Source organism: Mustela erminea, chromosome 11 (assembly GCF_009829155.1).
Source record: "Mustela erminea isolate mMusErm1 chromosome 11, mMusErm1.Pri, whole genome shotgun sequence".
NCBI lineage: Eukaryota > Metazoa > Chordata > Mammalia > Carnivora > Mustelidae > Mustela > Mustela erminea.
Genome location: NC_045624.1, coordinates 50,425,737 through 50,442,566, shown reverse-complemented (window position 1 = coordinate 50,442,566; position 16,830 = coordinate 50,425,737). Strand labels below are relative to the sequence as shown.

Genomic DNA, 16,830 nt, shown 5'->3' with positions numbered 1-16,830 from the left:
TAGTGGATGAACCTGACCATGTCAAGACAGAACTAAGTAGGGGTCATTGAAAATATATGGAGACACAAGTGACACTCTTCTAGAGGAGACTAATCAACCTTTGAGACGGGGGTGGGAGAGTGGGCTGTTTTATCTTTTTTTTTTTTTTTTAGTTATTCTCAACCAAGGGACATTTGGCAATGGGAGATTTTTTTTTTACTATTATAACTTAAAGGGGTTTGTTACCAACATCTAGTGGGGAGAGGCTAGGGATACCCCTCAATACCCTCTAATGTACAGGACAGACCCCACAGCCAAGAATTCTCCAGCCCACTACGTCAGTAGCGCCAAGGGTGAGAATCCCTGCTTTGCTCAGGCCTTAGGCTAGGTAGCAGCATGACTGACCACATGTATGTATTAGGCATATACCTGTGTAATCGCCACACAGGTCCTATGAGGAGAGCAGGGGCATCCTAAGACATGGAGCTCACCATCTCGTGCTCATTTTCCCAACCCCCAACCCCCACGCTCATTATTCCAAGTAATTTGCTCAAAGTAAGAAAAAAGTTTTAAAATCCTCTCAATTAACTCCTCATGTTCTGGTCCCCTCTAATTACACACAAAAACTAAAGTTCTTGAGCTTACAGCAGGCTGGGCATCACGCCAAGTTTCCTCCATGCAGCAGTACAACATGGGCACTATAATAATTCCCATTCTGGGGAAGGACGGTGAGAAAACGGAGACTTTCAGGATTAAAAAATTTGCCAAAGGCCAATAGCCTGTAAGTAGCCAGGTCAAGATCTGAACCAGATGTGGACCTCTGGACCCTACCACCTAGCAGGGGAGAGGGCAGAAGGGACGAGTGAGGCACTTTCAGAGGTACTAACTGGAAGCCCCTACTTTAGGAGAAAAGTTCCCGACACTCACTGTACTATGAGAATTTTATTGGAATCCCTATAAAATTAGCTAAAGCGGTAAATACTGTGTTTCAGGGAACTTACTTTAACCCATGGTACATGGTTCTTCACTAAAGGCGCTACAGTCTAGGGGAAGGAGGAGTTATTTGGAAACATGACAATTTTAGTAATTATTGACTGGAGTCATAATCATGGTATATGTGGGGCGTGGTCCCTACGGGGTGGGCAACGAGGATGCTAACCCTCTGGCAGCCTGTGAGACGGTCCATCCAAATATCAATAGTGTCTGTTAGAAATAACTTTGGTAATGAAGATCTTCTACACGTTGGTTGGATCTTTTGAAATAAAAAAAGGGCATTACCAATTAGCACTGTAACTACAATCCCTTTGCAACCGAAAGAAACCATGGGACAGAAGATCACGCCAGGGAAGCAGCCTCACCTTCAGATGGTAGATGTGCTCCTCGGTATCCAGATCTATGCATTTTGATGACTTTTTCACGGACATCACCGAGAGCCCAACATCGATGCAGCCGTGCAGCTTCTCTCTCTCGATCTGCAGAGGCGTGAGAAGAGGGCCAGTTGAGGTGCAGGGTGTTAAAAACAGTAGTAACATCCCTGACGCTCCTCTAGCCTCCCCTTCACATCCACGAATACAAACGTAATAACGATGACTTACCAAGCAGTTAGTGTGAACGGGTACTGAATTAAGTGCTGTGCATGCATTACCTGTTTGAGTCTACGGGGGATTAAGCAACAAGTGCTATCTTCACACAGCCAGTGAGTAAGGAAGCAAGGGAGGAAGTCCATGGATGGACCCCCATGGCGATGAATTCACCTGCTACCTGCACTGACTTCCCCAGAATTAGTTCCCAGTCTCTAAATTCATCTGGAAGTGATTTAAGAAGGGGAGTAAGGGTGGGAGGCTAAGACAAGCCATTGCGTCAGGACTTACGTCGGGTTTTCTACAGGCAACCCGAGGACATGAGCTCCAGGAGGCGAGGGAAGCAAGAAGGGATGAGGGATGTGCCAGGGAAGAGGAGGACCCGCACAGGGGACAGGACGAACAGTCATTCCAGCCCTTGTGGGCTGTGTCCCTCATGTTAATGCAACAGGGAACTTCCTATCCCCTTCATCAAGGGCCTTCTCCACCAAACCCCTCGGTCACTGTAACTGTGGGAGTGATACCTGTCCTATGTTTTATTCCTGTTAGCTTCCTGGGAAAATGTCTTTTCCCACCAGAGGACCCCTCAACCCAACCCTAAGACCTGAACAGACCCCTGGATACCCACTGGGGTGTTGAGAGGAGTCCTCCACCTAGACTTGATGGGCAAACTGAGCCCATCCAGAACCCAGGGCTGGGACAGTGGGAAGCTGACACATCTGGTCCATACGAAGGAAATATTACCCCCTATGGTTTCCAGTTCAGAGAAATGCAATCCCCCAATGTGTACAATCTCATCCATAGGCTGACAACAATGAGCACTTCAGAATTCTTTAATAACATATTCGATTAAGGAGAAGACTCACATCGGTTTGGCTCTTGGCATATTTCAAGATTCCTTTGTCCAGATAGAAAAATCTCTGTAGGGAAGAAAAGGGTAATTCACTAAGGCATCCCATTTAAACATGCACCCTTCCCTTGGTCCCAATGTTCAACTTCAAATTAAATATACACTATACACGCCTACAAACCGTGTACTGAGTAGGTACAAATAAAGATGAGTCCAAGGCCAATGTCTTACCTTGTGCCAACCTTTCAAGGGCCATTTCCTCTTTTTCAGCAAAAATCCTTTCTGAATGGCTGGCTCCTGGGTGTAGCTCATCTCCCCTCTCAGCCCTTCCACCACTTCCCAGCTGTCCTGTTCCAATAAAACAGTCGTGCTAAATGGCTACCTTCAAAACCAATAACAACATTTAGAAGCTACTTTATCCTATTGGTAAATCCATCCGAGATGGTGAGATTGGCTGGGCTTGCTGGGGGAAAGAAGTTAAACTTTAATTTCCATACAGGTCCTGGACTTCATGAATTTAATGCTATAATTTAATGGCATCAAATTTGATTTTTTTTTTCCCAAAAGCCCTCTCCTAGAAAGGAATATTTTTCTCTCTTTCGTACTGAAACACGGCTAACGGTAAAGCTTTTACTGGAAGTTCTATTTTTGTTCCCTTTTACATCATCACACAGTTACTGCTTGCTCACCGCCAGACTTCAGTCTGAATTTTAACCAAAGGCTACAGCCATCAGGTGGGAATATAGGAAAATTGGCTTAAGTACTGGCTGAAAAGTAGGAGACTGAATGCAAGCTGGTAAACATGACAACTTGGTCAAAATAATGAGTCAGTTGCAAGGTAATTGTTTCAAATTCTAGCTATTTAAGTACTGGAAATCCTGAAGCATTAAAAAGGTGCTTTTGAAACAAGTATTTTCATCTTTTTTCAGATGCCACGTCCTTCTTCCGTTTCAAAAACATTTGTTTGGAAAGCAATTATTGCTCTACTGAGCTGCTTGTAATTTTGAAGAGGTACAATGTTATTACATTGTTATTACAATGAACCCTCTGTTGTTGACTAGGTAGTGTCAACTCATTGACTGAGAAGGATTTAAAAAACACTAAAAATTCTGAAAATTTATTTTAAGTGTATGAAAATGCATAAATCATTGCAAAATTGCCCTAAGATAGACCAAAGTTGGCAATAGCCATTTTAGAGGCCAAGATAATGCATTTTTATCTTACTAATGGATTAATATACATGAAAAGCACAAATCTTAAAAGTACGACCTGATGAATTTATACATCTATGCCATCAGTAACTACCATCCAGATCAGAGAGAAACATTTCCAACACATAATTAAGTTTTGACAAACATGTCCTTCCCCACCCCTCCAATGTTTTTGAGATATTACTGGCATATAACACATACAAGTTTAAAGTATACAATGGGATGATTTGATACCCCTCCTCTCAGCACCTCCCCCCTTCATTACCCCCTTTTTTTGTGTGGTGATAACACTTAAGATCTACTTTCTTCACAACGTCCCAAGAATATAATAAGGCATATACTCACCGTGCTGTACATTAGATCCCCCAGAACTTACTTAACTTAGAGCTGGGTGATTGTACAATTTCACTAGCATTTCACCATTCCCACCCCTGCCCACTCCTAGGAGACACCATTCCACTCTCTCTTTCCTGGATTTCAGTTTTTATAGATTCTGCATATAAATGACAACGTACAGTATTTGTTTTTCTCTGATTTATTTCACTTTGCCTAATGTACTCGGTGTCCATCCATGTTGCTGCAAAAGACAGGATTTCCTTCTTTTTTATGGCTGGATGATATTCCCTTTTGTATGTGTATCACATTTTCTTTATCCATTCATCCACGGATGGACACTTAGGTTGTTTCCTTGTCTTGGCTACTGTGAATAAAGTTTCAATGAACATGGGGTGCAGATATCTCTCCATGAGACAAACATGTCCTTTTCGCCAAGAGTTCATATTGACTAATGTGCTCTTAGTCAAATGTCCAGACTACAGGTGAGGGTTACAGGTAGAGGCCAGAGGAATTGGGAGATGGACAGTAGTAAGTCTGGACCAGCACCAGGGAGCAGAAGCAATTTGATTCAAGCCACTGGAAACAGTCTAATGGAAGGGCATGGAACCAGAGGGGTCTGGGGTCCCCTGGCTCAGTTTCTGTGTTGTCCTCAAGTTCAATACCTAGGAAACACGTGGTATCGAGAATACCTCTCTACTTTAGCAACTGAACTCTATGATAATCCTGGCAGATCTGCCTTCTATCTGATTTTACCTTTACCTTTTTACCTTTACCGTGAATATAGTTAAAGGCACATTCTACACTTCTGAAATGGTAGTAGGATCCCAAGAGCTAGAGTGGTAAAAGGGAATTCTTCTATGGAAAAAAGCAAAACTTATATTTAGTTCTTAAATTGGAGGACTTTTTCAGAAAGGCAGCAACATCAAATGAGATTTCTTTATCACATCACCAATTATTCAGTCACTTAATTACACCCAGATGATACATGGAGAATGCGTTTTATTAAGGAATGAGAAGCCACACGCACATGCACACACACACTCATGAACTCTGTTCACATGTATTTCAGCTTAGAAAGCCATTCCTCAAAATTTAACATGTCCTACCTGCCAAAATTTTAATGAATTCTTAAGGTCAAGTTTAAAACTTCCACCACCTCCAGGAAGCCTTCTTCAAAGGAGACTACTATTTCATCTCAGAAACTTCATCCACACTCCATCTTACCTTTCCAGTGGTTTACCGCCTACTTTTATATGTGAGATTTTATCATTCCTCCTAGACAACAGACTCCTTGAGGGTGTAAAGCGTCTAGTTCACTTCTGATTTCCTCACAATGCTCAATCTGTTGTCCTGAATAGTATACATCTGATTGGCTAATCAATAAACTTGGTCTTAGAATAAGACTGCAAACCAATTTATGTCCTTGGAATATTATAAGTCAGAATGTGTTTGAAATGTGCCCAATCTCTTTGGGCCAAATGGCTATTTACAGGTTAAATACAGCACATTCGTATCTGCGAAAGAGAGGATATGTGCCTGTTACCGTTGTTAAATTAAATGGAAATCAATGGCTCAAAAATCTTTTGGGAAGTACTCTCAGGGGATCAAGTCCTTTCCATTTGTTTAAAACACCCAAGCAGAAGGCAACATGTAGTGATAATACTAGACAATCGTGCATGTCTGCTCAATACATTCAATTGTGCAGAATGCAAATGCCAATGGGGATTAGATGTTAATTGCATACCTTACAAAACTGGAAAAAAATGGAAGGAGATCATATCTATAGTTTAAAGAAAAACAAGAATTAAATTTCAAAAATGTTTCAAGGATTCATGTTAGAACTAGATATCTCCTGAATTCTTGAGACCTAATACATTCCTGCCAATGAGCCAATGTGGAAGGCAGGGAATCAGACTGCATTTGCTAGCATTTAAAGGAAATAAGCCAGAAATGGTTTGCACTTATGCCAAACAACATATCGTCTTTTTCCCTCACTTTATTTTCTACCTGGGCTCAGAACTTAAAATGCTCACCAGGTTGGAAAAGCCAGATTTGACGTATTTAAGGAAGTGGAGACTCTGCTCGACTAAGGAAGAAAGCTCTGCAGCCAGCTCCTTTTCTGGGCTTGCCACCCAAATCCTCCCCTTCCAGCTTCCCTGTCTGCCACCATCCTTGAGTTACCCGGCTGAAACCTGAGAGCCAATGTTCTCCGTGGGGGCAGTCCTCTCCCTTGCGGGCTGCCAAGTGGTGGGGGTACTTCCAGTTGTTTCGGCTCCCCAGATCTAATGGATGGGATCCAGGGACGGTCAAAGTCCCACAGGGCCTCCATCTCAGACAATGAAAAAGTTGCCCCACTTCCCACTAAGTGCTAGTGGACTTTTTTGTAGGTGAAACCTGTTTATAATTTCTTGAGCACAGAATTTGACTCTGTTTCACACCTATACCAAAGTATTTCTGCAAGGTTTTTAGACCCTTTGAATTCTTAGTATTGCAACTACCAGGTAACTGAGGGGAGGCTCTATTTCCTTCTGTTTGGGACTTTAACAAGCATCACCCGCCATTCTGGAGAATCGTGTCACTGAAGGCCGTGTCACTTGTGGTATCTGAGTTATTAGCACAACACACCCATATGGGTCTGCATTGGTAGCTATCATGATTTACATATAAGTATATCTGACCACATCATTATATCTTCTGGTATGATCATACGTGGACATCTATATTTTAAAATAAATACTTTAATATTAACCACTTTCTCTGAGTTTTCCTTTATGTTCAGCAAATCATTACGGTGATACTTTCAAAATTATTATTCATTATGAATTAATAATGAATTTCATTTGAGGAGAGTAAAGGGTCACTAAAATATTGGTCACAACAAAAGGATATTGTTTTGCTGGGATTAAGGACCACTACTGAACCTGACACAAATTCTGTGAGAAGAAATGTTATGCCCTCATGGTGCAGTGAAATCATTCGGAACTGAGAGGGCTTAATTAATTTTCTTATAAGTAAGTACTGTTGGTTTCATCCTCAAAATGTTTATCTTCTCTGTCCCTTCCTCTCTGTTCCCCAGCCACTATACAGACCCAAGCTCTCATCCAACCTGGTTTCCCAAGACTTTCCACTTCCATAATCATTTATGAGGCCCCATTATGCCCTATACTCCATGCAATATACAAATGAATATAATGCAATACTTGTCTGCATTTCCACTTTGGTGGTTTATTTATATTGTTCGAGCCTCCCAAAATCTTCTCTTGATCTTCTCCACCCATGCAAACCCTTCAAAATTTTAGTTCAGTTTCTCAAATTTTCCTATATTATCCAACCCACATCAACTGTATATTACTGAAATATGGTATTATTTATTATCAATAATTATTATTGACATTATCAATATTATTATCAATACTATAAAGTAGTATTATTTATTATCAAAGACTTAGTGTCTCCTTAGTTCATGATATTTTTTCCCTACTTTTATCCTAGGACTTTGGTCTTTTCTCCTCAAAACAGTTATGGGGAAAACCCTACATTGCTTAGAACACCAGCAATGATCTATATATATATTTAAAATTTTTGCTATATATGTGATATTTATTTTATATATATATATACATATATATATGTATATATATATATATATACATATCAAATAAAATAATTCTCCCAGGTTTATTAACTATTGGGCTTTCAACCAAGAAAATGGATAAGTTCTCAAACCAAGTAAATGGAGCTAGATAGATGGCTAACAAGGAAGTATTAAGTCGTACCCATACTTCTATACAGCCTGATATTTAAAACACAAAAGGATAGGGCCAGGAAATACTACCCAAGGGGGTCGACTAAAACAAGAACATATAAACAATAATAACATAAAATAATTGGAGAACAGTTTTTAGCTCCATAAAAGCAGGAATCTTTTCTGCCTTGCTCACTACTTAATAGGGCACAGTAGGTATGAATAAATATGTTGAACAAATACATGAAACACAATAACTAAATGTATTAAGCATTAAGTATCTCCCAGGTTGTGTGCTAAACACTGTATTTACATTATGATACTTAATCCTTGCACTATCCTGTGAGGTTGGATTAGTATCCTTATTGGTGGAATGTGGAAACTTCTGGAAATTTTTGGAATGAGGAAGAGAGCATTAGATAACTTCCTCAATGTGATAAAGCCAGCAAATAGTAAAGCCACCTGACTTCAGAACCTCCATTGTTATTCATGCTGCTACGTATTATAATATAACACATATTCTGCTATAATTTTAATATATAAAAACTGATGATGAACCGGAGTAAATGCCAAGCAGCAGCCAAGATCCTGAAGCAGTCTGAAGGAGTTAGGGAACACTGCCCTACGGGCAGAGACAAGCAAGGTCTGGGGTCCTGCTCAGAGCTACCATGTTTCCTATTCTGCAGTCCCACTGAACAAGGGCAGGAAATCAGCCTGTGCGTTTTAACACAGCCAACTCTTGGCTTGTTCGCTTTTTTGTATTTGGAATGTCTGCCCCATCTACTTCTCAGCCTGCGAGTTCTTATTTGCCCCAAACCTTCTCCTTGGGGCACAAATTCTCTCCCTCATCTGCACCTCCACAAGCCTCACAAATGAGTCTCTCTGAGCCAGAACATGGTTGCATGAGACCAGGAACAAAGTCCTCTATGAAGTAATCTCACTACTGGGGACGTATGGGGCCTGAATAAAATACTCACTGAATGAACGAGTCTGAGGAGCAAGGGGGTATGAAAAGGGCCCAGCAGAGTCCTCAGGATGAGGGATTTTAATCAGGTGTGCTGGAACGGGGGTGAACTGGTACTCAGGACAGAAAAAAGCAAAGATGCTGGCTTCTCTGGGCTCAAGGGACCAGGCGTCCCAAAGGAGCTATTTCTGTTCCACACACCTGGTGACCAGGAATTAGAACATGCACCTTGAGCTGAATGTCCTAGGATACAGGACAGGGTGGCCTTGGACCCCCGGGGAAGATCGAGGCCCTGCTGACTTAGCCCAGCACGGCTGGGCTGATGTTGTGTCCTGAGGCTGTCAGGCAGAAAGCCCACAATGAATATCAGATGGGGAGAGAAATGTGACAGGGGCTGGGGAAAGCGGCTTCCTAAGGTCTTCGCTTCAGTTTAACTGAAGACAGTCTGGCACTGTCGTCCGGCATTAAATTCAGTCTGTTTTACTGAATGTCAAAAGAGTGCCAAATATAGAAAGCTGCTTTGTGGTTGGAAAGGCAACTAAGCATTTATCTGTGCTCATGAGCTGGCACAGTTCATTTCCATATTGCTGAGTGCACGAGTTGAAAGGCCCCCCTGGCCCCCCCGCCCGGCACAGCTGTTTCCACAGTATACGTCTCCTCTGCGACTTTCAAATGCTGGATTCTCGGCGCTGTCCTTGCAGTGATGTCAGAAATAGAAAGTGACTTAAAACTTCTATTCTTCCTGCAGCTGAAGAGTGTTGGGGAAGAAGTTTTGTGGCTGCCTCTCCCTATCTGGCATGACTGGGGAGTGGGTTGCTCTAGATTATTTAATCTGTTTCTCAGGTTTTTAAAATTCACAAGGCAACAATACCCAGCATTAGATCACATGGAGCATAACTTAACAAGTTTAATGATTTTAAAGGCATTTCTGATTTTTTAAAAAGATGTTATTTATTTATGAGAGAGAGAGCGCATGATGGCGGGGAGGGCACAGAGGGACAAGCAGAGCCCCTGCTGAGCATGGAGCCCAAGGCAGGGCTTGGTCCCAGGACATTGAGAGCATGACCTGAAAGAATTCAGAAGCTTAACCAACTGGGCCACCCAGGTACAATACTTGCCACCAAGAGCACCCAAGGCAAATACTTGTCAATAGATTTCCAGTTAATATAAGGACAGCTTTAAATGATGCCAGACCGATTCTGTACTTACATTCAATCACAGAGTTGTAATTGTTACTTCTCGTCCAATTGTTTATTACTCAACTAAAATTTCTGAGCACCAGCAGGCCTGATAGCAATAACAATTGAAAGAACACATTAGGGGCTCCCAGGTGGCTCAGTCATTAAGCATCTGCCTTTGGCTCAGGTCATGATCCCAGCATCGTGGGCCCGCTTCAGGCTCCCTGTTCAGGGAGGAAGCCTGCTTCTCCCTCTCCCACTCCCGCTTGTGTTCCCACTCTTGCTGTCTCTCTGTCAAATACATAAATAAAATCTTAAGAAAAAAAAAAAAAGAAGAAGAACAAATCCGTTGGGGGCATGGTGTGTGTGATCTAATGTAGTGCTTCTCAATCTGTAATATAAATGCTGATTACTGAAGATCTTGTCAGAACACAGATGTCAGTCTGCAAGGGAAAGCTAATCATTCCTTCTGTACCCAGAAAACTAAATAAACCTGGAAGAGACTCTTGAGTCTCTTGAGCGCAGAGTTACCCTGTCCTCACTGGCTAACACACGTGCCTGTCAAGCGCGGGAACGTGAGACAGACTGATTGTGCTGTGGGGAGAGCAGTGCCCGGCGGCAAGGAGCCGGACTGGCAGGGCAAGCAGGTGGTCTTGGGTGGCCTCTAGTATCCTCGTGGGTGATCTTGTCAGAGTGGGCGTTGGGCAGAGAGGTTCTGTGTGCCGTCTGCAGACCACAAATGGGGCCGCCACTTCACAGTGGGTGCTGTTGGCCAGACTCTGTGCACCTTCATTACAGAGTCATTGGAGACACACAGACCATCAAGCAGTTGTAGATGATGGGCTGCACGGCCTGAGCCCAGTGACATTTGTAGGTTTGGTGTCTCCATCTTTAACAGTAGGTGCAGCTCTCAAGAGGCCCTCTTGCCAGAGAAGAGCGTCACAGAGAACAGAGTGCATGAAAGATGCTGTCCACAGCCTTGAAGGGCTTGTGTACCATTAGGGGGATTTTTAGCAAAATTCATAACCCACAAATATATTCGAAGATCCTTAAAAAAGTACAGATGTCATTACAGCCATAACTGCTGAGTGCCCAACAGGGTCAAAATCATCATTATATGTACATTAAAGTTTATTTTTATTAATACTACTTTAATTATAAACCCATCTGTGGTTAACACAACTGGAAAGCATTTTTCTCTTATTTGGATCTCAGGTGGAATTAGCAACAGAGCTGACACAGCCCTGGCTTTTTTCTCCTCCTTGTCGGCGTCTGCGGCCAGTGACCCTCCTTTTCTCTCCCTGACATCCCGTGCAAGCACTCACCCCCAAGACTGAGCGCATACTCTCCCACTCTCCAAGTAATTAAGGCACCAGTGTTTTGGTTTGTGACAACCCCAGGAATTAAGACTTAGTACTTTTTGAGGACTAAGGCCTCTGGATGTTTGCCTCCCTGCCTAGGCATGGGTGGGGGAGCTGTGTGTCTGGGTGGGAAGGGAGAGGAAAGATATGGCCCTTGGCAGGTCATGACTCTAGTCCGCACGTAGCCAGTCTGGGTGGGCTCTTCCCTGCTCAGCCTTCCTTTTTTCGTCAGTCTTCTCACTTAGGTCCTTACATCAGAGACTGTACCTGAGGTTACTAGATAGAAGCTAATGCTATTGGTTTTTTGGTTTGCTTTTAGGAGACTTTATCAGCCAACATTTTATTTTATTTTTTATTTTTTTAAAAGACTTTATTCATTTGAAAGAGAGAGAGGGAGAGCACAAGCAGGGGGGTAGGGGTGGAGAGAGAGAAGCAGGCCCACTGCTGAGCAGGAAGCCTGACACAGGGCTGATCACAGGTCACCAGGATCATGACCTGTGCCAAAGGCAGACGGTTAACCCACCGAACCACCCAGGCGCCCCAGAGATACCCTCTTTTAACAAGCTTTTACATTCACAATACAGTATCGTAACTTTTGGCATAATGTTGTACAGGTGATTTCTAGAACTTACTCATCCTGCATAACAGAGACTTCGTGCCCATTTTCTATGATATGAATTTGTGATATAAGATTTGGAGGAGATTTTGTGGTTCATTTATCCCGAGCACCTTCCTGGTCTCGGAATCCCCTGCAGTCCATCTGCTAGCTTCCGATGGAGCTCTCCAGTGATGAGGGAACTGGCCATAGAGGGGCCCATGTTGTTTTTGTTATTGTTCATAGCGTTAATTATTAAATAATCGGACGATCGGTCCTTCATCAGCACTGGGATCCAGGGCCTTATAATTCTTACCCATTAGTCCTGGTTTGGCTTTCAGAGCCTATCAAGTAAAACCCAGTTCTTCAAGACAGCCTGGTCTCCTAGAGTGTGGCTGCTCTAAGTGGGCCTGTGGTCCAGCAGCAGCAGCCGGAACTGGAAAAGTGTCAAAGCGCAGACCTCACCCCAGAGCTGCTGAAGGTGCACAGAGTCTGGCCAACAGCACCCACTGTGAAGTGGCAGCCCCATTTGTGGTCTGCAGACGGCACACAGAACCTCTCTGCCCAACGCCCACTCTGACAAGATCACCCACGAGGATACTAGAGGCCACCCAAGACCACCTGCTTGCCCTGCCAGTCCGGCTCCTTGCCGCCGGGCACTGCTCTCCCCACAGCACAATCAGTCTGTCTCATGTTCCCGCGCTTGACAGGCACGTGTGTTAGCCAGTGAGGACAGGGTAACTCTGCGCTCAAGAGACTCAAGAGTCTCTTCCAGGTTTATTTAGTTTTCTGGGTACAGAAGGAATGATTAGCTTTCCCTTGCAGAGTCATGGAGTCATTCTTTTAAACCTCAGAGTTTGAAAGAGAATGTGAAGTCATCTCCCCGGCTCTTTCCACTGAGAGATGAGGAAGCTATGAGAAATAATTTGTGTAGGACCACGAAGATGAGTGAAGGACTTCTGGGGACTCCGACCTAGTGCCCTTCCCACTACCTTTTCTAAGAATTCCCTCACTGTCACAGGGGCAGTTAGTCTCATGGAAGAGCCCCCAGGCTCACTCTCCACACAGGGGCAGGTGCATGTGATGTCAGAGAAATTCTCCCAGGCAGACTCTTCTGTAAAGGGAACTCAGTCAGAGGCACAAAGTGGGGACACTCTCTTGCACTCTTTGTTGTATACCTCCCAGCACCATTTTAATATTTTACTTTACTACCTTTTCATTAAAAAAAAAAAAAGAAATCATACTGTAGGGATGCCTGGATGGCTTAGTTGGTGAAGCATCTGCTTTCGGCTCAGGTCATGATCCAGGGGTCCTAGGATCAAACCCCTCACCCGGATTCCCTGCTCAGCGGGGAGACTTCTCCCTTTGCCTACCACTTCCCCTACTTATGCTCTCTCTCTTTGACAAATAAATAAAATCTTAAAAAAAAAAATCATACTGTCTTTGGCATATCATAGAGCTCTGCCCTTCAGTGTCTGAGCCTGGAGAGAACCGCAGACTCTTCGTGTTCAGACATCACACATCTGCTCTCCAATTACAGGGCACACAACTCCTGAAGAAAACCCTCTTCGTTGCTGGATGGCGCTAGCTGATAACGGTGTTCTCTCTGGTGAGGGTGCTCAAAACTGTTTTTTTTTTCCCCCCCAGAGCTAACTGAAAATTGCAATCAAAGTAGAGACACATTCTGGCTAACTGATGCACATATAATTTAGAATCATAGGAGTAGGTACCAGAATAGGCTCTTCCTGTCTCTGATCCAAATCATCAGCGATTTCCTCCTCAGTCTGTACAAGAATAACGTTCTCATAATGAGGACCCAGTGACTGGATAACATCCCGGGGAGCCTTGCGAATCAAAGAAGGAATGACTTAGGTGTTACGGAAGTTAGAGTCTGGTTCGTAACTGGCCTTCCATTTAATAAGGCAGGCTCTACCCAGAGGTCTGAGGCTTAGAACCAGATACTGGAGATGAAAAGACGGAAAACCCAGGGCTGGCTTCCAAGAAGTTAGCATATATTAAAAATAAAGAGATACGAGGCTGAAGTCTGGAAAATGCTGAATGGGAGATTCAAAAGAAAGTGCTACCAGAGTTCTCAAGCAAAATTCCATGAACTAGACCCACCTCAGGAAGAAGCCTTGAGCTGGGACTCAAAGGAATATGGACACGGGGGTCAACGGCTCAGCAGAACCACAGCGGCTCTGGAGGCTCTTAGGGAGAATGTGTTTGTATCAGCTAAGGTTGCTGTAACAGAAAACCACAGACTTGGTAGAGGCTGGGAAGTCCAAGATCAAGGTGCTGTGAGATTCGGTTCCCAGTGAAATTCTGCTTCCTGGTGTGTAGACAGCTGCCTTCCTGCCTTGTGCTCCCATGGCCTTTTGGTGTGTGAGAGTGAGCGCTGGTGTCCTTCTCCTTCTTATAAGGGTACTAATTCCATCTTGAAGGCACCAGCCCTCGGGACCTCATCTAAACCTAATTACCTCCTGCAGGCCTGCCTCTAAATACCAGTAGGAGGGTTAAGGCTGCAACATGTGAAAGGGGGTGGGGTCGGGGACGAAAACATTCAGTCCACTGAAAGCATTACTCTTCTCTTCCAGTTCCCAGTGGCTACTGGCATCCTTGGTTTGGAGCCACATCGCTCCAACCTCTGCCTCTGCCTTCACATCCATGTCTGTATTCTCCCCTGTGTGCTTCTTATGAGGACACCAGTCACTGAGTTTAGGATTGAACCTGATAGTCCAGGATGATCTCTTCATCTCAAGATCCTTAAATTAATTATATCTGTAAAGATCCACTTTCCAAATAAGTTCCAAGGACTAGGCTATGGATGTAACATTTGGGAGGTGGGGACACCATTCCCCCACAAAAGGAACCAGGAAGCCAGAGATGCGCCAGGGATGGGCCCGCTCTGACATGGGACAGACAGAAGGTGACTTTAGTTGGGAGACAGGCTTGTGTGCAGATGTGAAGGGAGACACAGCTGCTCTTGAAGGCAGGGCCAGCATGTAGAGGACTTAAGGAGGCTGTCAGATTATTCTAGAGAAGGCTTCTGTTTTGCCACCATCCTACTTCTTATACTGTCATTTCTGGGCCTTCAGCATTTTAATATCAGCATAGCACCAAAGCTGATTTAGACTCTCCCTCCCTAGGAAAGAACTGTTGAGTAGGTTCAGTTTATATTTGCATGTATAGCTTCTAGAGGAAAATTCCAGTAACTGCATAGCCAGTAAGCTGTGCTTTCAAGAAAAGCTTTAGGGTCACTGTTCTGCTTTCATATATACTGCACTATGGCTGATACCAACTGTAAATAAATAAATTGAATTCTTAAAGCACCGCATGTAGTCTCTCTCATAGCAGTATTTCTTTTTTTCTTTTTTTAAAGATACTATTTATTTGTTAGAGAGGCAGAGAGAACACAAGCACGGAGAGCGGAAAAAGGAGAGAGAGAGAAGCAGGCTTCCTGCTTAGCAAGAAGCCCTATGCAGGACTCGATCCCAGGACCCTGAGATCATGACCCAAGCGGAAGGCAGACACTTAACCAACTGAGCCACCCAAGCACCCCCCAAGGTAGTATTTCTAAATCCCACTGGAATATAGTTTCTGTGCTTGTCATCCTGCAACTGCACAACAGGCTAAACAGTCTAGCAACTTCCAGAAGTGTTTAAGGAGCTCAATTTCTCCTCTTTTTCACAGTGTGGAATGTAGCTGACAGTCTATCATTTGTGGACGTGGAGAGTAACAAAGATGCCCTGACAACTCAAATATGTCATTTTAGCTGAAGTCTTCACCTCTTCTACCAAACATTTGTTTGCTTTTTTCTTTCCAAGACAGAGTGGGGACACGTTGAGAACTCAGCCTTGTATTTTTGCCCTTCCTCTTTTCAGTGTGACCTGCTTAGGTATGACCAAAAGGTAGGCAATATGAATAAATCAAAGGGCCAGTAAGTGAGAATCTGGAAAGCTAACATAGAAACATATAACTAATTATTTTGCTCTGCTGGGTCCACCAGGAAACAAAAAACAAAAACAAAACAGAACAGCAGCTCCAGAGAGACCTCAGGGATCCTAAGACCATTTCTGCATTATTCTCGTCCCTACATCCACAAAGGTATTTCCCTATGGAGGGTTTGTTTCAATAACAATCTTTTGTACCTAAGGCACGTGGGACTTGAATGAATGTCTAAAGCAGCTTTCTAGTACCTAACGAAATCCGAAATCCGGTGTTCTCCCAATAGCTGGTTGCCTGGTCCCCTACCACTTAGAAGCTGTGTGACTCAGAACAAGTCAGTTAATATTTCTGAGCCATATTTTCTTTCTAAAGTGTAGAAAATAATACAAACCTCCCTGGGTTGTTTTGAGATTCCAAGGGATAGTATGAAAGGATACATGAGCTATAAAAATGTTAACAGACACTTGTTAATTTCTGGTGTCCCTCACTAACACTTCCTTTCAGACCAGCCCAGACAGAAGCAGCCCAGCCATGTGACTGCTGTGCCACCCAGCTGGCTGCTGAAAGGAGGAAGTGGGGAAGCAGTCACCATAAGGTGTTGAGGGCTCTTGGGACTCCTGCTTCTGGAAGGTCAATGGTTTATGCATCCAACACTTACACAGAATCTACTGCCTGCAGCCTTTCGTGTAATTTGCACAGCCTTACAAGAAACCAAGGCAAAGAGAGTTAAAAAACTTGTGCAAAGTTAAACTGTTTATAAACAGTCAGAGGTTATAATTCGGGCCCTCCAATTCCCAAGGGAGTTCATGCTTGTCGCCTGTCATCTTTTGTGACCATCACAGCATAATGAATGATACAATCACGACATTCTCAAGTCTCTCCTCCTTGACTGGTTGGTCTTCCTTGTGGTGCTTATACAGCTCCTACTTTAAAAAGGCAGATGTTAAATCTCAGTGTCTCTAAAGATACGATTACATAAAAGAAGTAAGTAGGACGAAGCATGTTCAATACTCGAGGACTACGCAAGTTCGATAAACACCAGAGCAGTAGAGCTTTCATTCACTTTTCACTCCATGGCACATTCTC

General features: G+C 43.6%; 1 protein-coding gene across 5 annotated transcripts in view; it reads right to left on the bottom strand.

Annotated features, from left to right (window-relative positions):
* The window catches only part of OSBPL3 (oxysterol binding protein like 3), a 179,288-nt gene that overhangs the window by 64,690 nt on the left and 97,768 nt on the right, over positions 1 to 16,830 (bottom strand). For 4 of the 5 annotated variants that reach the window (XM_032304466.1, XM_032304467.1, XM_032304468.1 and 1 more), the window contains exons 3-5: positions 2,641 to 2,757; positions 2,426 to 2,479; positions 1,338 to 1,451 (exon numbers count right to left, since the gene is read on the bottom strand). In XM_032304466.1, coding sequence (XP_032160357.1) covers positions 1,338 to 1,451; positions 2,426 to 2,479; positions 2,641 to 2,757 — 285 coding nt within the window. Of the gene's footprint in view, positions 1 to 1,337; positions 1,452 to 2,425; positions 2,480 to 2,640; positions 2,758 to 10,245; positions 10,292 to 16,830 lie in introns of those variants that run through there. The other variant, XM_032304470.1, reaches the window with a different exon arrangement.